At 43.8% G+C, this 20,536-nt stretch overlaps 1 protein-coding gene across 1 annotated transcript in view; it reads left to right on the top strand.

The window, feature by feature from the left end:
• Window positions 1-18,964, top strand: part of SPTLC2 (serine palmitoyltransferase long chain base subunit 2) — a 114,425-nt gene extending 95,461 nt beyond the window's left edge. Inside the window, exons 10-12 of the mRNA XM_082733672.1 lie at window positions 4,582-4,717; window positions 8,338-8,467; window positions 13,611-18,964. Coding sequence (XP_082589798.1) covers window positions 4,582-4,717; window positions 8,338-8,467; window positions 13,611-13,730 — 386 coding nt within the window. The 3' untranslated portion in view covers window positions 13,731-18,964. The remainder of the gene's footprint in view (window positions 1-4,581; window positions 4,718-8,337; window positions 8,468-13,610) is intronic.
• Window positions 18,965-20,536: the final 1,572 nt, after the last annotated feature.

Genomic DNA, 20,536 nt, shown 5'->3' with positions numbered 1-20,536 from the left:
AATGGGTAATTGTCTTTGTAATTCAGCATCACCTTAAGAATAACTATGTAACTACTTCCCAGTATGTATAAGTGCCAGAGCTTACTGAATTGTGTACAATTATTTGTCTGTTTTTCCTGTTACCATCTTTAAAATTTTTAGGTTGAACCACAAGAAATTCTCATTTTTAGGTCACAAATAGTCAAATATTGGCAGTTTCAAGGTTCAGGCTATGACTTTGTAGGTTAAATACACCACTTAATGCGTGTGATTCACTGTGACTGCCATTTCGGATTGAGCTGACTTCTTTCTTTGACGCTTCCAGTCTTCATTCCTGTCTGTACTCACCAGCAGTGATTGCCGTTTGCTGGTTAGGCCGAGTTTATTAGAATAACTGCTTTTCACTTGTCTCATACTTACCCTGTGTCTCCTTAGGCTCATTCATCCCAACCCCATTCATTTGCCAGTCGGTGCTGTTTTAAAAATAAGACTCAGATACTCCTACCCAATAAAGGGCTAAACACTTTAAAGTTTGAAAAATACCTGATTGCTTGGTGTGGTGTAGAAGAAAAAGCACTGACAGAATCAGAATATCTTGATCTGCCTCCAGAAAGAGAGGCCTTAGAGAAATAATTTAACATCCTTGGGCCTGTTTCTTTATGTGTAAAGTATAAACAGTACATTCTTTTACTCTACCCATCTAAAAGCAGTTAGGATCAAATGAAATTGAGGTGTTAATTCTTTTTTTATTATTTTCATTTTATTTTTAAATTTTATTTCAATTCCAGTGTGACTAAGATGTTTAAATATATGTTTTGGAGAGAATTCTTTTTAATCTAACTTTATAGCTGCCAAGATGAAGGTCTTTAGTCTCTGATGTCCATTAACATGTGAGTGGATAAACAAACAGAAAAATGGTGGTGTATCTTTACAAAGGAAAACTGTTCAACAATAATGGGGATGTATAAGTTGGAGTATAAGTTCCCAGTATGTTCAGGTTGTGGTATGTGAGTGTCGTTTTAGGTGTGTTTTCTTCTGAGACTCTTGTCGGGGAGCAGGTGGTGATGAATAGTGAGACAGATGTTCAGTTGCTTTCATTAAAGAAAACTTGCTTAGGACACCTGGGTGACTCAGTGGGTTGAGGCCTCTGCCTTCAGCTTGGGTCATGATCCCAGGGTCCTGGGCTCAGCAGGGAGCCTGCTTCTCCATCTCCCTCTGCCTGCTTGTGATCTCTGTCCGTCAAATAAATAGATAAAATCTTTAAAAGAAAGAAAGAAAACTTGCTTAGAATGATACAGTAATTGGAAAAGTTAAGGTCTGGGGCACCAGGGTGGCTCAGTCAGTTAAGCTTTTACCTTTGGCTCCGGTCATGATCCTGGAGTCCTGGGATCAAGCCCCTCGTTGTGCTCCCTTCTCATTGGGGAGCCTGCTTCTCCCTCTCCCTCTGCTGTTCCCTCTGCTTGTGCCTGCTTTCTCTCTCAAATAAATAAATAAAATCTTTTTTAAAAGGGGAGGGAGGAGAAGTTATGGTCTACATCCTTAAGATTTCTTTTTTTCCTTGATATTTTTCTTATATTCTTGGAATGAGAAAAAAAATCTTTAAATAGTTGGTTTGTGATGAGAAAAAAGTAGCAAGTTGCAAAATAATAAAGTGGGTGCAGAAAAAATAATATATACTAATATGCAGGTGTATCACTAAATTTTTTTAAAAACCATCTTTAGGGCGCCTGGGTGGCTCAGTGGGTTGGGCCGCTGCCTTCGGCTCAGGTCATGATCTCAGGGTCCTGGGATCGAGTCCCGCATCAGGCTCTCTGTTCAGCAGGGAGCCTGCTTCCTCCTCTCTCTCTCTCTACCTACTTGTAATCTCTCTCTGTCAAATAAATAAACAAAATCTTTAAAAAAATAAAATAAAAATAAAAATAAAAACCATCTTTAATGAGATATCATTTATATACAGTACAGTTCACCAATTTTAAGTGTATAATTCCATGAGTTTTGACAATTGTATATAGTCAGGTAACCATACCACAATCAAGCGATAGAATATTTTTGTCATACCCGCCCCCCAAAAGTTCCCTGCTACCCCTGTCTTGGCAGTCCTCTCTCCATTCCCTGGCAATCATTACTCTGTTTTCTGGATCTATAATTATGTCTTTTTTAGGATTTCCTATAAATGAATGCACAGTGTGTAATCTGTGTCGCTTATTTCGTGTAACAATGCTTTTTAGATTCATCAGTATTGTTGCGTGTATCACTTGTGTGTTCCTTTTTATATATTTCCTTTCTCCCTTTATCACGCTTCCTCCACCATTCTGAATGTATGGAGGGCATTTACGATAGCATTTTGTATATCCTTGTCTGCCGATCCTCTGTTATTTCTGGTCTGTTTCTGTTGATGGACTTATCTCCTGGTTGATGGGTCATATTTTCCTGTTTCTTTGAATGCGTGGAATTTTTCATTGTCTGCCAGATGTAAATTTCACATTATTGGGGGCTGCACCTTGTTGCATTCCTTTAGGTAGTATTGGACTGTGTTCTTCGAATCAGTTGGATCTTTTCCAGACTTGCTTTTAAGGTGTCAGGAGAGATCCACAGCAACTTTTAGTCTAGAGCTAATTTCGTTCCACGACTAGTATGATCTGAGGGGTTCCCATTTGGGGAGGTGAAAATACAAACTGTCGCCAGCTCCATATAAGCCTGGGAACTGTTGATTCTGGTGCTTCTTTCCCCAGCCCCTGGTGGTTTCTTCTCATGCGGACCAGATGGCACTCTGCCAAAGGCTCGGGGGACCCTGCTGCAGACCCCACACCTCTCTCTGCTCCTCTTTCCTCTCTTGTATCCTGCCTGAGAAATCCTAGCCACCTTAGCATCCCCAACACCGATCTCAGGTGTCCTCACCGGACCAGACTAGATTCCTCTCCCTGGGCAGCAGCCTGGACCTGCCTCCAGCCAGTCAGGGAGCAATCCAGAGGCTCACGTTTTGTTTTCCTTTTCTCCAACAGCACAGTCCCGCGCTGCCCATGGCCCAGTGTTTGAAAAACATTTTGTGTACATTTTGTTTTGTGTGCTTTGTCCAGTTTTCTGTTGTTGATAGCAGAAAGGTAAAATCTGGTTCTGGGTACTCTATCCTGGCCAGAAGTAGAAGTCTCTTTTTTCCTAAACATAGAGTGAGCATGTGTAGGTATTTCTAGGGGGAAACTTGGGCACAGGGCTCATCAGTTCTCAGCGTAAGGAAATGTAACGCACTTTAATGCCTGCTTTACTGTTGTGAGACCGGGCTCGCAACTGAAGTGGCATTCCTCAGAGCTCACAGTGAGCCAGTTGAAGTCAACTTGAATTTATTTGCACAAAGTATCAACTTTGGGTTATTCGTAGCAGACTTATCTAGGGTAGCTTTTCGTCAGTGAATGGATGGATAATTTGGTATTCTAAGGATGTTTGGTAGCCACCTGTATTTCTGACCAACTGATTAACTTATCTTTTGAATTTTATGACGTTTGTATTTTATAAAATGTGAATTTGTTGGCTCTCTAATATACGTGAGAAAATAACTGCGACCTTTCCTTGTTTGTGAGTGTTTGTGGTCGAGAAGACCCTAAAACAGTTCTTGGCCCTTTGCAAGCTGATGTTTCAAATTTAGGCTTTCTCTTCAGAGCAGAACGATTCTTTGGATGTCTTTTCATAGATTGATCTACCATAATGTCAAAACCCAGTCCAAATATTTAGTTAGTTAGGAGTTTAAGAAATGTTTGTTTGAACCATTTGTATTTTAGGGAAGGTGAATAAACTAAGATTAAAAATATGATTTTATGTTATTATGGATACACTACTGTTGTCTGATAGAAGTTTTAGGAAGATGGTGACATAAAATCAAACTTTTTTAAAATACCACCCACACTGAAGTATTTTTTTTAAGCTTTTATTTATTTATTTGACACAGAGAAGGAGAGAGAACAAGCACAAGCAGGGGGAGTGGCAGGCAGCGGCAGAGAGAAAAGCAAGCTTCCCGCTGAGCAAGGAGCCCAATTTCGGGGCTCGATCCCAGGACCCTGGGATCATGGCCTGAGCTGAAAGCAGCCGCTTAACTGACTGAGCCACCCACATGCCCCTAAAATCAAACTCTTTAGAGGAAAATTTAGGGCTCTTATGGCTGTATATCTGGTCGTATGTGTAAAATTATTTGCAGCGCGGTTCATTGGAAGGAATCTTGAAGATGAGAGGCCTAGATTCTAGTCTCATATCACCGTGTGACTGCAGACCAGTCACCACCTTTGTGAGAGTCCTCGAATCTATGAAATGAAGAGCACGACTGTGAAGGGACGGTGGAGTGACAATGTGTAAGGACGCTAACGTGCCAAGACAGTGCTCATCGTTGAACTTCATTTCGTATGTTATTACAAAATCTGCCGGGAACACCTACTTTGACAAACCACAAAGCAAGATTTGTTTATATTCCATACAGTTTGTTATGTGAAAATATTTTGTGTTAGAAATGAAGAACCGAATACATGACTGATTGATAAAATGGAGATAGATTGCTGTCTTTTTTCCACTCCTTTTTTCTTAGTATTACTTTGTGTTTTATTCTTCATGATTTTCCAGGCAAAGAGTGTATCCAGCAGTTAGCTGAAAACACGAGGTATTTCAGGAGACGGCTGAAAGAGATGGGCTTCATCATCTATGGGAATGAAGACTCTCCAGTTGTGCCTTTGATGCTTTATATGCCGGCCAAAATTGGGTATGTTCTGTTGCAGGCTATAGACTGGCCTCATTAGACTTAAGGCTCCTGTGATATTAGACTCAGGCTTGTATATTTTGTTGGGAAATATCATCTGGGCCTCACTATGTTAACCGTCAAGATTTGCTAGAAATTCCAAATTAGTGGATTCCGGGTTAGTAGATTCTAATTTGTAAGACGTGTTAGCTTGTTAGTCTTTCATTAAACATACTGAGTTTAATGCTTTCTTCTAGGAGATTGGGATAGATCAGTGGACAGAACACAAATATAAAAATCCCTGCCCTCGGGGAGCTTATATTCTAATGGGGCAGGAGTCAGACAAATGTAGTAAATAAGTGACATAATTTATTAGAAGACATTACATGTTATAGAGAAAAGTAGAGCAGGATATGGGGGATTGAGAGTGTCCCGCGGGCAGGCAGATGACGGTATGAAACGGGGAGGTGGGGGGAGGCAAGAGAGCGGGGAGGGGAAAATGACATGTAAGCTTGAAGGAGCAGAGTTAGCGGCTCGGAGAGAGAAGGTCTCTGCAGAGGCCGGAGCACAGGAACATGCTTACCCGATTGAGGAATAGCAAGAAGGTGGGTGGAGCCGAAGCGCAGTGCCCCAGGGCTGAGTGGGGCTGCCCGGTCTGGGCGTGTGGTTGCGTGGCTATCCAAGGTGCAGCCTACACCAGTTTCTTCCGTGTGTGTGCAGCTCATGTATAACAGAAAGCCTTGCCCTGGAATAGCTTCCAGTGTATTTGAGAGCTCCGGGTGTAACCAAACCAGAAGACATTTGAAAAGTAATAGGAAGTGAGCAAATAAAATTACTTGCAAATCAAATGTATGCAAAACTGCATCAGAAATGTAGAAGAAAGGAGTTATCTGCTTACTGTAGACTCAGTGAAAAAAAAAACCACACATCTTTTCAGATTTGTGAGTTTTGACTGGATCTTAACTATAAAATTGGATGAGGATCGTTTCTCAGGTTTAGTGGAATTTATTAAAGGAGCAAATATTTTTATTCATCTTTTTTTTTTTTTTAAGATTTTATTTATTTGACAGAGATCACAAGCAGGCAGAGAGGCAGGCAGAGAGAGAGAGGAGGAAGCAGGCTCCCCGCTGAGCAGAGAGCCCAATGTGGGGCTCGATCCCAGAATCCTGGGATCATGACCTGAGCCGAAGGCAGCGGCTTTAACCCACTGAGCCACCCAGGCGCCCCTTTTTTTATTCATCTTTGAATCCCCAGGGCCCACCAGAGTCCCTGGCAGTTAGAGGGCACTCAGTAAATATTCATCGAAGTGGATCTCTAGGAGGGGAGACAAAAGTGGGGAGCCTAGAAGTAGGGGGATTCCAAAGATGATAAGAGGGCAGTTGGGAAAAGGTGGCCACTGAGGGAAAAGGAGTTCAGTTTTCAACAGGAAGGCATATGCGCATTTGGTCTTCAGAGGCAATGGAGAGTATGAACCAAAGCAGAGGTGTGTGTAGGGTTTTCTCTCCTTTAAATGGAGTTATCGTAAGTAAACAAAGAGTTGTCTGATCTGGAGGACTTACTCTAGAACTGTTTCTTTAGAGAGAACTGGGTCTAACTTGCTCTACAAGGGAAGCTACTATGTGCATTATAATTAAGATTTACAGAGGGTGAGACAAACGGAAGAAAGAACTAGACCATTTGGGAGGGTCCAGTGTGGTCGGGGTCAGAGGAAGTACTAGAAAGAGAGGGGAATGGCTGGCATTTATGAAATTAGTTACTCAGGTAATTATAATGGGGGGAGTCTTATTCTCAAACAAATGCTTTAAAATGCTAAGGGAAAGGGTACCTGGCTGGTACATTGAGGAACATTGATCTCTCCATCTCAGGGTTAAGTTCAAGCCCACATTGAATAGAGATTACTTACATAAACTTAAAAAACAGACAAACAAACAATAACAGCCTAAGGGAATAGTCAAGAAACAACATAATTAGCAAATAAAATGTACATGAAGTTAGAATTGTGTCGTTTAGACAAGATATGTATATGGAGTAAGGTCCCATGTCACCAATTTGGTCTGGGGTGGGGAGTGAAACAAGATTTGTGGAGTCTGGGCAGTCAGCTGAAGCCTGGGGATGAGGTTGCCTCACAAAACCAAAGGAAACCCTAAATTGCAAAGACAGCTTAACATTCAAGTCAGTCAAAAAATACCTGGTCTTTGGGACACCTAGTTGGCTCAGTCAGAGGAGCATATGACTCTTGATCTCGGGGTGGTGAGTTCAAGTCCCGTGTTGGATATAGAAATCACTGAAATAAATAAACTTAGGGGGAAAAAAAGAAGTGCCTGGTCTAGAGCTAATGCTAGTTGGCCATTCTGCCAGCAGAAAGAAATCAATGTTACAGCAGATCCTCCTCTCCACCCTTAATCTTTTTTTTTTTTTTAAGATGTTATTTATTTATTTGTCGGAGAGCACTACCAGGGGGAGCAGCAGGCAGAGGTAGAAGCAGGCTCCCTGCTCAGCTGGAAGCCTGCTTCTCCCTCCCCTCTGCCTGCACCTCCCTCTGCTTGTTCACTCTCTCTCTGTCAAATAAATAAAATATTTAAAATTTTTTAAAAAAAGAATTACTTAAACTGCCAAACTTAACATTTCAAGGACAAGATTTTAAACTCATGTTCATTTTGAAGCCTCTGAATCACTCTTATGTGTTAGAACACTTTAAGGCTGTAACAGCAAATTAGTTTAGGCAAGCCCTGTCAAAAATAGGTCTCTGAGAACTATATTCTTCACCTTCGTGAAGGAGACCATTTGGGATAAGACCACTTTAGGATTGAATTGAAGAAGTCTGGCAATTTTTTTTTTTTTTTTAAGATTTATTTATCCATTTGAGAAAGAAGGTGTGTGTGTGTGTGTGTGTGTGTGTGTGTGTGAGTCTGAGTGCACGAGCCAGCAGTGGGGAGGAGCAGAGGGAGAGGGGGACAGGCTCCCTGCTGAGCACGAAGCCTGATGCAGTGCTCCAGTGTGGGGCTCAATCCCAGGACCCCGAAGTCATGACCTGAGCCAAAGTCAAGACTCAGCTGCCTAACCGACTAAGTTACCCAGGTGCCCCTAAGTCTGGCAATTTTTTTTTTTAAGATTTTATTTGTTTATTTGATTGAGAGAGATCACAAGTAGGCAGAGAGGGGGTGGTAAGCAGGCTCCCCATTAAGCACAGAGCTCAATGCGTGGCTCGATCCCAGGACCTTGAGATCATGACCTGAGCCGAAGGCAGAGGCTTAACCCTCTAAGCCACCCAGGCACCCCGAGGCAATTTTAACATAAAAGAATTTAGAAGAGGGGTACCTGGGTGGCTCAGTGGTTTAAAGCCTCTGCCTTTGGCTTGGATCATGGTCCCGGGGTTCTGGAATCGAGCCCCGTGTCGGGCTCTCTGCTCCGCAGTGAGCCTGCTTCCTCCTCTCTCTGCCTGCCTCTCTGCCTACTTGTGATCTCTGTCTGTCAAATAAATAAATAAATAAAGTCTTTAAAAAGAAGAAGAAGTTAGAAGAGATTCCTAATAGAAGTCTCCAGGGTCTGTATCATCTAAGAGTTTAAATCATTTAGGACCACAAGACCTTTGTGTTGTGGTTTATTACTCTTCCTGGTTTCTTTACCCTGTTTTCCCCTCGCAGCGCCTTTGGACGGGAGATGCTGAAGCGGAATATCGGCGTAGTTGTGGTGGGATTTCCTGCTACTCCAATTATTGAGTCCAGAGCCAGGTTTTGCCTGTCCGCAGCTCATACCAAAGAAATACTTGACACTGTAAGTAGACACTCTCACCTTGATGTAAATACATCTATGCTACAGAGGCCTGGATATCAGATGAAATTGATCATCTGTTGATCCTGAAGTTCTTTGAGCACCTGAGGTATTAATCGGTAAAATAGAGGAGGGAGTATGCGATGCTGCTTAAAATATTGCTAATTACCACCACCACCCCCGACACACAAAAAAGCAAAACCATTAGCATTGCCCACTAGACCCTGTGTGATCAGGGCTGTGGGGAATTGATGGCTTTGTCTCATTCCACGCTTTCCTTTATGATGGCCTCTACAACCGTCTCACTTTCTTTGTACTCGAGCTGTTTCTACAATAAGCCTTCTTACATGTTGTTCTGTCTCTCTAGAATTTTCTCTCTTGAGTCCTCTCTCTCCTTGGCTGGCGGACTCCTACAGATTCTTCCCATCTCCACTTAAAGGAAACTGGCTCGAGCATGTTCCCCAGTCCTCTTGCTTGCCATTTCCTTGGACTCTTAAGATTCTCCCTTAGTAAATCCTTCCCATCTGGAATTATTTGATGGCAGTCTTCTCCACTGGATAAATCTTGAGGGCAGAGACTACGTCTCTTTTGCTTGTTCTATATCTCCAGGATATACCACAGCCAGGCATGTAGGAAGGGCTCATAATTATTGAATTTAATTATGGTCTCTTAATTCTTATATTGTGATAGTCTCTTAACGTGCTATTATTTCACATTTAAGACTTTAAATAAGTATTGCTTTCTGGGAGTTTATAGAATTCTAGAGAGCGATATCTGCATAAAATTATTTTGACCTAAACAACATGAGGGGTGTGGTATAGGGGAGCTAACACGCTGCCCCATCCCAAAGTAAAATCTACATGTAACTTTTGCCTCCCCCAGAACTTAGGTATAGTCAGCTGGAAGCCTTACTGTTATCACAGACAGGCACTGAACACATATTTTGTAAGTTACATGTATTATATACTGTAGTCATACAATAAAGTAAGATAGAGAAAAGAAGATTGTAAGGAAAAGACATTTATAGTACTGTATTTATTGAAAAAATCCACATATAAGTGGACCCATACACAGTTGTTCACGGGTCAGCTGCAGTTGCTAGAAGTACCCACTGATTCATTGGAGAGTTTCTAATCATGAAGAGTAAGAATACATGTTAAGGGTTCGTTGTAGCAGTTTAATTGACATTTTTATTTCTGGGCCTCTGAAGACTGATTTTTCGTCCTTATTTCTGTCAAACAAAACTTCCGCAAGTACGAGTATGTTCTTCATCACATCCTGACCCTGGAAAATTGGATTCCGTTTATTATTGCTGCTGTATCTTCCTTTTCTTTTATTTGGATTGTGCCTTTCAGTGTTTCTTCCATTCTCTTCTATTTAGATGTTCAAAAGTTTGTCTTTCCTTCAAAAAAAAGAAAAGAAAAGAAAGGTTTATATGGGACTGTTATGGGGCTCCAGGTAGCCAAAACAGTATGGAGAGAGAGACTCTAAGATGGAGGGCTCAGACCTCCCGGGTATGAAACTTACTGCCAGACGGCTGTAGTCAAGGCAGTGGGGCTCTAGCGTGAAGACAGACGTGAGGCCAGTGCTGGAAGAGGACTGAGAGGCCGTGAATACACTTGGACATCTGTGGCCGCTTGATTTGCTACAGGAGAGCCTGGACTCATTAGTAGGGAAAGAATAGTGTCTTCAATGAACGGTCCCAGACAGCTGGATAACCACATACAAAAGCACGAAGTGGGAGCCCTACAACATGGGTGAACCTTGAACACATCATGCTAAGTAAAAGAAGCCAAGCACAAAAGACCACATTATGAAATGTCCAGAATAGGCAAATCTATAGGGTCAGAAAATAGACTGGTGGTTGTCAGGGCTTGGGGAAGACAGGGAGAAGGATGTGAGTATGGGGTTCCTTTTTTTAAGGTGATAATACTTTAAGATTAGATACTGATGAAAATTGTACACCTCTGTGAATATACTAAGAAGGTGACTTTAATGGCATGTGAATTGTGTCACAATGAATTTATTTTTAAAAATGAGAAAGTCAGGGTTATCAATCAGCTCCAGGGCACAGCTATCCTCGAATATTCTCTCATTCAGGGACCAGACTCCACTCTATGATTTACACGATTTTTCCCCTAAGAACCCATCTCACCCTGGGATCCGGTGGTCAAGTGTAGATGTTTTGCTAACAGATGGCGATACTTGGAACGGTCCTTTATTCCTGCTCAAACCGGGTGACCCACATAATGGCATAAAAGTTACAGTTTTATGTAAATAAAACCTATTTATCTGAAATATTTGTTATGGGATCAGAGGAAATCATGGACTCTAGATCCCTTTAGGCTACTGTGAGTTTTTCTATTCATTTTCTTTTTTACATCAATGAAAAAAATATTCTAAAGTCAGAGTTCATAAATGTCTTTCACTTTGTGAACTTAGTAAGTCCTGTGTTGTTTTAAATTAATAAATCCTATATCTGAGGTCAGGGGATAAATGGTTAATGGGTTCCTCCCAGCTGAAATTCAATCCTAAATTATTTCCATATGGAGCTTTCAGTTAAACCTTTTCTCAAAGATACCACTGTTCTTTTTTTTTTTTTTTAAGATTTTATTTATTTATTTGACAGAGATCACAAGTAGGCAGAGAGGCAGGCAGAGAGAGAGAGAGGAGGAAGCAGGCTCCCTGCTGAGCAGAGAGCCTGATGTGGGGCTCGACCCCAGGACCTCGGGATCATGACCTGAGCCGAAGGCAGAGGCTTTAACCCACTGAGCCAACCCGGCGCCGCCCTGCCTTTTTTTTTTTTTTTTTAATTTATTAGAGAGAGAGAGAGCGAGCACAAGCAGGGGAAGCAGGAGAGGGAAAAGCAAGCTCCCTGCTGAGCAGGTAGACCATTGTGAGGCTCGATCCCAGGATCCTTGAATCATGACCTGAGCTAAAGGCAGACACTTAACCAACTGAGCCACCCAGCTGCCCCAAGATACCACTGTACTGAAAGCATACTGAGGGCCAGCTCTTTTTTTTTTTTTTTTAAGATTTTATTTATTTATGATAGAGAGAGAAGGAACACAGCACAGGGGAGCTGGAGAGGGAGAGCAGGCTCCCCGCTGAGCAGGGAGCTCGATGCAGAGCTTGATCCCAGGACGCTGGGATCATGACCTGAGCCAAAGGCAGCCACTTAATGACTGAACCACCTAGACACCCCTTAGGTCCAGCTTTTAATTTGCTTTCTATATTTTCCACATTTGGAATGAAGGATGTTTTCTTATGCTAGAATAGATAAGGAATGCTATTTATTGTGGGGGGGGTTCTCTCTACAAATGCTGATTTTTTTTTTTTTTAAGATTTTATTCATTTGAGAGAGAGAACGAGTGATGGTGGGGAGAGAGAGAGAGAGAAGCAGACTCCCTGCCAAGCAGGAAGCCCAATATGGGGCTCGATCCCAGGACCCCAGAGATCAAGACCTGAGCCGAAGGCAGACACTTAACAAACTGAGCAACCCGGGCGCCCCTACCTACAAACATTGATTTTTTTTTCTTTTTTTAAAGATTTTATTGAATTATTTGACAGCGAGAGACAGCGAGAGAGGGAACATAAGCAGGGGGAGTGGGAGAGGGAGGAGCAGGCTTCCCGCTGAGTAGGGAACCCGATGTGGGGCTCAATCCCAGGACCCCAGGATCATGATCTGAGCTGAAGGCAGATGCTTAACTACTGAGCCACCCAGGCACCCCCCCAAACATTGATTTTTAAGTTAAATTTAGGGGCACCTTTGTGGCTCTGTCAGTTTAGTATCTGTCTCTTGATTTCAGCTCAAGTCACGAGATCGAGTCCCACATTGGGCTCCACGCTCAGCAGAGAGTCTGCTTGAGGATTCTTTCTCCCTCTGTCCATCCCCCGACTCATTCCTTTTCTCTCTCTCTCTCAAATAAATCTTTTTCAAAAAGATCAAAGTTAAATTTAAGAACACAGAAATACATCTTTTACTAATACTCAACTGACTGACTCCTGTTATAAAGTAGAAGGTACGCATTTTCATATGAAATTATGACCATAAGAGTGGACAGAAGATGTCTGTGATGTGATGGGAAATTGGAGAGAGCCCTGTCTCCAAAGCTAAGGCCCTTCACCCTGGATTTATGACATTATCCCCTGGGTAACGTCCCCAGGCTCAGAGGGAGTGAATGACAGGGCTGGAGAGACGCTGTGGAAACTGCATTGTGTGGCCTGCGTGGGGTGCTTTTATCGAAAAGCCTTAGAGGCTAGGATTATACTATTTTTACAGTCTTCTTCGGATTTCTCCGAGAAGTATCTGGGGCTTCGAGTGTCCATGTCCTTCTGTTGGATTTTTCTTGAGAAATCGTGAATACGTATCCCCTTCTTGTATTGGGATCCTCCGTTCTGACCCTCTGAGCCGCGGTTTGGAAAGGTTACCTCTGTGAGCTGATGGATGTCACAATCAGGAAGGGACTTCTCATTTCCTAACTTTTTGTAGTGCTTGAATTTTTTTTTGAAAAACAAACAGCTTTTGTAAGAAAGAAAATTATATTGAGATAAGTAGTTTTTGATGGGAAGATATGACGATCTCGCAAGGGTAGGATTTTCGAGTTCAGAATCCTGCGTGAGTTGAAGTCCTGGCTCCGCCCATTCTTGCTCCCGCACCCCCACCCTGTCCATGACCTACCCAGTCTCCTCATGGCTTCCCCGCTTTCTTACGAAGTCTGATCTGTGGTGCACCATGGGGGCTCTCTTATGCCTAGGGCGCATCTCCATGCAGACTTCCCATCGGTTTTTTTGTTGTGAGATAGAAGCTGTGAGGACTGGCGTATGAGAGGACAAAGGACCGTGGTGGCCAGCCTGGCAAGTACAAGGCGCATGTATGTTCCTTTTCTCCTCCGACTTCGAGGAACGCTGACCTTTACCCTGCGTAACTGCTCTTCACAACCCGTTAGTCATGACCGGCCTGACGTCCTTGCTCAAAAAGCAGCTCTTTCCACAGCTGTCCTGTAGTCTGATCAGAGTTCATGCACTAGACACACACGGTCCCACGAGAGGATAATATTGCCACGAATGTTTTTAGAAACGTTAATGCACCAGGCGTGCCTGCGTCCTGCTGGCCCCGACTCACCTCCGCTCCTCTATGTTTTAGGCGCTCAAGGAGATAGATGAAGTTGGGGACCTGTTGCAGCTCAAGTATTCCCGTCATCGGTTGGTGCCTCTACTGGACAGGCCCTTTGATGAGACAACCTATGAAGAAACAGAAGACTGAGCCTTTTTGGTGCTCCCTTGGAGGAACTCTCCCTCACCCAGGACAGTGTGTGGCCTTTCTGAGCCAGTTCCAGGAACCATACTTCTGTGGCCATCTCACGCAAAAGACATTTCTAAATGGCATTTTGTAAATAGTAAAAAACTGCTTCACATTCTTCCTTTGCTACATTTCACCTTTAAAAAATAGAGGTGACCCACTCTACTTTTTTGTCCATTAAAAATGTTTTATTTTATAACTCTCCTTCTTATGAAATCACGCTGACCCTAGCTTGGCCCTGGCTAACCACCCAGACCGTTAGCCTCTCCTTGCCACCTGCAGACTCGGCCCACCCACAGCTCCCGCTGGCCCCACCATCGCAGCCTCCAGACTCCCCCAGCCCTCCTCCCCAGGGAGCAAGTGCCTTCCACTTACTTCCAGTCCAGGTCTCAGAGGCTGCCAACCTTGAAATCCTTACGAAACCAGTCAAGTATTCAACCAAAGTGTTCTCCCTTTTGTCCGAAGTTGAGCTGTTTAAGGAAAACCGTGAACACTAACATTGCTAAAAACCGCCCCTTGTGAACTCCCCCTGGCCAGGAGCCTCCCAAGGTGTCGTCTTGTTCTGGTCACCGGGTGATTTCTTCTTTCACCATCAGATATTGATAATGGTCACTGTCTGAGACGTGTGTCCGGTTTCTGGGTTCTTCTAAGCTCTAAACTAACCTGCTATCTAAAATGCTGGAATTGTTCAGAAAGCACCCACATCCAGGGTCCACCCTGGCCTGACAGACCCTTGTGGTGAGGCCGCCTCCCGCCTCCCTGTGTCTTCTGTGCACACAGCTGCTCAGCCAGCAGGGGGCGAGGGCCCAAGGGACAGAGCTGGGGGACAGAGCTGGCAAACGTCTGTGTTTGCTTCCTACTCTGCTTTCTACTCTTCAGAACTGTGCCTCTGCCTGGGTCTGGGTCCAGATCAGGATTTAAACTTATAAAGGAAAATGTTGGTAAATCCCCTGCTCAGAAATCATTTGTCATGTTCCTGTTTAAGGATTAAAGTTATTAACTTGCCCGTTTTAGAAGCTGACCTATTTAAACGTTACTCTTCTGAGTGCTAGTTCTCCTTTACTCTTGATGTCCTAAGACAATTCTAATCTGGCATCTGGGGTTTAGGGTCTCTCTTTTTTTTTTTCTCCCCCCGCCCCCACCCCGAGAAATTCTGAACATTATCTCTTTGCTAAACTGGGATCCTCTATTTTGACTCTTTCCATACTAGGTGAGGGGACTAGTTTCAGAGAGCTTTATAAAACTGCTTGACCAAAGAACAAATCTGAAAACCACCATGTTAAAGCTCTTCCTTTTTTCTGTTGACCAAAGCCTAAGTGAAGAGAACTTTTGACATTATTACGCCCACGACCAGACCAGCTTGTCTTCTAGTCGCCATCGGAGTAGTACGGGGAAGACTTGGAAACAGCATGGAAGAGCCCTGTGTAAAAATAGCTTTGCACGTCTCTCTTTTTGGAATCCCTCCTTGGATTGGTAGAGATTCTCCTGTGCTCCTTGTCTTCAGCTGCAGCGCTTGTTCCGACACATGCGGTGGAGATGGGGAGCCACGGGACGGTCAGTGAGGGTTTGCTTTTCTGTCTTAAGTTCTCGTCAGTCACTCTCAGCATCTGAGAGCCTTCGGCCTTTAAAATATTCCAAGGTTCTGTTTTACCTTTTTAAAGGCTAGAAAAGGGTGAATCAAAGAACCAAATAGAAATGCAGGGACTGTATTTAGCATGGACAAACTGAAGTAAAAAAAAAAAGACATTGGGGTAACTAAGTCACTAGCCCTGTAGAATAAGATACATCGCTAACCTCCGCATCTCATTCCTCACCGTAGAACCCTACTAGAACACCAGATAGCTTTTGCACTGCAGTCACTTACCAAATGGTGTAGGGTTTGCAAAAGTCCCAAAGTTCAAGCAATGAACTTCACCTTGCTACTCTTTTTACTTCGGCTTGCATGGAGTCGCTGCAATTTCAAATGTCAATATGGGCATTGAAATACATCATAAATATATATGTGTATGTATGTATATATACATATATATGACATATATTTGCTGGTGCGAAGTTATGTCAGAATAAATGTAGTTAAGTTACAAGTTTATTTTGAAGAGACAAAACTGTGATCCACACGGGATCTCTGCTTTCTGGAGGACAAAATGCTCTACATGCTGGTTGTCTGTCAGAAACTGTGATATAGGGTCCAGTCATATCATAGGCATCATGCAGGTGTATATAAATACAGTCACTGGGAATGAGTGGACCTAAGTATTGTGTCGTGCGTGGTTGAAGGTCGCCTGGGTCATGAGTTGGATGGGACGCACACAGGTGTCAACTCAAGTCACCACCAAAGCGGGTAGTCGGAGTCAGTCAGTAGAGATGTGACTAATCCTTACCACTTTTCCTCATCCCTCTTTCTATTTAGCATTGCCTTTATCCATTTCCGGCTTATAAGAGCTTTTTCAGCAGATCACATCAGAAACCAGAAACTTCTAACTAGGAGACATCAGAATCACAAAGAATGGATCAAGAGGCAGTGGCAGACTCTCCTCCCACATTTATTTGAAAAGTTTAACCCTAAAATATGGCATTCACTCTGCAGTAAGTAAATAATGAAAGAGTGTGTTCGGGGGCTGGGTCCTTGGAGCACTTTTAACTTTTTGCTTTGCTCTGGAAAATTTCTTCCCTTTAAAAATCATCCTAACCCCCAGAACCCCAAAGTCCTGCTTGCTTGTTTGAAGAACTTGGCATCTGTCCTATAGTTACTATCTTAAACTTTGACGACAGGGTGAGGGCTTCCGATGGTGAAAACACGCTTCTTCCTGAAGGAGTCACCGAAGGTGAAGAGAAACGCCCCTGGAAAGGGCTGAGGGTTATAAGCAATGAGTCATGGAACCACTACATCAAAAGCAAAACAACGGCTGAGGGCTATGTGTTTGCTAACGCCCTTTCAGAAGCCCAGGGATGAAATACTGTGCCAGTGACTTGTCACTGCATTTGGCCTTTCTTTGTACCTTCCCATTCTTGAGTTTTAGAATGTCAACTCTGGAGAACACCTAGATGGCGGTGCTGTGTTTGGAGGATCACTGGGTCAGATACCCTGTCCTGGGACACCCAGCCCTACATTTCCAGAGGAGTCTAGGAACTTCTTTCTTCCCTACTTGAGGGAGCCTGTATCTAAGTTTGTTAGGACTAGTCCCATCTAGCTGTTTTTTAGTGTTTAATATGCTTTGCTTCATTTCAACTAGTGAAAACCAGGAGGAAGAATGGCTCACGTGGAGAGATTTCCTGGCTTCGTAGGGAAGGGGGGAAAAGCAATGCTATCTACCACTACCTGCCTCTTTCTCCCCCCAACCCTGCTCCCCATCCAAACTAGTTGTCCTGGATTGGCAAGCAGCACAGGACCGCTAGTCCGGCCATAGGCTGTGGAGAAAAAGAATGTGGATAGTTCTTATTTTGTAAGAATTTGTAGATACAACTGACTGGCTCTGGGTTCTCTCATATGAAGAACGGCTGTGACTAATCCCCAGAGTGTCTTTCCTTTCCTGGTGTTTGAGGTAAGCCAAGATGGGCTTTCATCTCTGCTGGCTGTAAGCTGTGTGGTCAGCAAAGGGGGAAGAGCGTAGGGGCTTTTCCTTCAGGTCTGTCTGCACGAAGATCAGCACTCCTGAGCCTTTCGCCCAGGTGAACTCGGCATCGCCCAAGCGGGTCGTGAAGGGGGAGTTACGAAAATCAAATGATTCTTCGTGGCTGTTGAGCAGTTCCTGGCTTAAATGCAGCCCCAGAACCTAAAGGTCTGCAGCTGCCTGCTTACCACGGAAGCTCAGTGCTCAGCCAGCAGGCATCTCATCCATTAACCAGCTAATGAAAATACCTCCCACGTGGAGAGAAATGTATCTTATTCTCTGCTCAGCTTTTTCCACGGGAAATGTAGTGTTTAGGCCCCTACCCAATTACCATGTGCCCAGATAGCCTAATTAGGAAAAGGTTGCCCTTTTTGTCATTTCCAGTGACTTCTGTTCTCCAAGCACCTTGTCCTTTAGGTGGAGTCTTCTGGGGGCAGCGGGGAGTGGGAAGGCAAAGGAGTTAGCTTTCGGACCTACCGAAGTTGTTGATTCTAGTCTTCTCCAGCCCGGAGGCATTCTTAGTCGGCCCCTGGGGAGTGGCCTGATGGGGCAGCCTGATGGGGCAGCCATGGTCAAGGTCTTGTTTACTAGAGCACCGGATAGACGGCCCTGAACTGTGACTCTGGTATGATGAGTTCTGATAAACTGACCCTGAAGAACACAGTGGTTCTGCCACTGTGGTTCGGCGTTTTTGATGAAGCAATACCCAAAGCTCCGTCCCTTTGGAGAAGTTGGGAAGCTGAATGCAAGGTGAGGACAGGAGCAGTCCCCTGATGTGCCTGGTGTCCTTCCTTGTTGCCATCTCCGTGGATGAGTGGATCCCTCTCGGCCCCAGGAGCCCTGAGTCGGTTCAGAATCTGCTTCTCCCCACAGTTCTCTAGTTTTCTTGTGCGAAGCTCGGCTGGGCACAGGCCTTCTACGGGGGTGTGGGACCTACTCCTGACTGAGGTGGAGTGGTAACTTGTCTTCACCCTTAGCATTAGGTCCCGTTACCTCAGGGGCGCTAAACCGATGGTTGGAATGATAAAAAGCATCCTCGGTGGTTCTTTACGGGGTCCTGGTGAGACCACTGTCAGTTCAGCCAGCGTGCCCACACGGTCTTGATGATCCCTCTCTGTGTAAAGGTCGCGAACATTAAGAGAAGGGGGAAAGAGAATAAGAATAGAGAATTCGCTTATGGGGAGCTGAGATCTTCTTTTGTTGGCCTTTATTTTTCCATTGACCAATTTGCCTGTAAACTGGACTTTGGAAGAGGTGCTGTGAAATCCCTCTCCTTTGCTGTGATGCTTGTATAATCTGAGAAAGCGAGAGGGGCAAATGTAAATAAAAAATTTTAAATTCTAGTACTGTATTAAAATGTCACTCTTCTCTCTTACCCCGTCTCCCTTTTTTGCCGGATGATTTTTTTTTTTTTTTTTTTTTTTTTTACACCTTGTTGGATGACTGTGAAGCTCTAAATGATGGATTGGGTTAGGCGTATCTGTTGGAGAGCACATGTTAAGAACCGAAGGGGAGCTACTTGAGATGACTTAAGAATCATCCCATGCAAATATATTGTTTTGCCCAAATAAACTATTCAGAAAGCGATCTCTGCCTCCATTCATTCAACCAAGGAAAACCGAGTGCTGTTTCCATGCCAGGCTCTGCACTGAGCATGACCAATACCAGCCAACAAACAAATAGTAAACAAATAACCATATGGACACACATCATTGTACAAACTGGTAAGTGCTGTGAAGGAAAAGTAAAAGCATGTTAAAAACCTGTAACCAGTATGTGGGTTAGAGGTGACAGAAAAAACTCTTCTAAGGCATGGAGGGTTCAGAAACGTGGCCAATGCTCCAGGAGCAACAGAGAGACTGGCGAGGAGGGGCAGAGGCCTCCTGCGCTGGGCTGTGAGGGGTGAGCAGTGATCGTACACGCTGAGGGAAACCAGGGAAGGGTTGCAAGCATTGAAAAAGATCTCTAGGGGCGTCTGGGTGGCTCAGTGGGTTAAGCCGCTGCCTTCGGCTCAGGTCATGATCTCAGGGTTCTGGAATCGAGTCCCGTATCGGGCTCTCTCTCGGCCGGGAGCCTGCTTCCTTCTCTCTCTCTCTGCCTGCCTCTCTGCCTACTTGTGATCTCTGTCTGTCAAATAAATAAATAAAATCTTTAAAAAAAAAAAAAAAAGAAGAAAGAAAGAAAAAGATCTCTAGTGTCCTCTTTTGGTAGACCTTGGCAAATTGGTACAATGTATATGGACATGCAAAGGATCCAGACCAGCCCAAAAAATTTTGAAAAAGAAGTTGTACTACCGAGCTTTGTACAGAGCTATAGTAACCAAGACTGCATTTGGCGTTAGAATGGTCTGAGAGAACAAGTAAGACATCATAGAAAGTCCAGAGACAGTGCTCACTTCAGCAGCATGTATACTAAAATTGGAATGATGTGGGGAAGAGAGGCATGGACCCCGCGCAAGGATGTCATGCAAATCCACGAAGCATTCCATATTTCTGAGAAACGTATACAGTCGCCCTGAAACTAACATAACACTGTATGTTAACATACTAGAATGAAAGTGAAAAGTCCAGATATAGACCCACACATATACGGATAGTTGATTTTCAACAAAAGTGCCAAGTTAATTCAACCGAGAAAGTACAGCCAGCTAATGGTGCTGAAACAACACAGGTGTCTGGGGGAAATGACCTTCAACCCTTACCTCACATTATCTACAAAAGTTTACTCAAAACCATAGATCCGCACATTAAAACTATAAAACTTCCAAGAGAAAATACAAAATCTGCTTCCTTGGATTAAGCAACAATTTCTTGGAACATAAAAAGCATGGCTCAAAAATACTAATATACTGTACTTCATCAAAATGAAAACTTTAAGACTCAGTAAAAGGAAAACGCTAACTCCAGACGAGGCTAAAACATCCACAATATATATCTAACAAAGGCTTTCCATCCAGAGTTTAGAAAGAACCCTTAAAACTCAATAAGGTAGGCGGGTGCCGGGGTGGCTCAGTCATTGCGCCTCTGCCTTTGGCTCAGGTCATGATCCCAGGGTCCTGGGATCCAGCCCTGCATCGGGCTCCCTGCTCAGTGGGAAGCCTGCTTCTCCCTCTCCCACTCCCCCTGCTTATATCCCCTCTCTCCCTGTGTCTCTCTTTGT

Source organism: Mustela nivalis, assembly GCF_964662115.1.
Source record: "Mustela nivalis genome assembly, chromosome: 6".
Taxonomy (NCBI): Eukaryota; Metazoa; Chordata; class Mammalia; order Carnivora; family Mustelidae; genus Mustela; species Mustela nivalis.
Note: the sequence above shows the minus strand (reverse complement) of the source record. Positions and strands in the feature narration are given on the sequence as shown.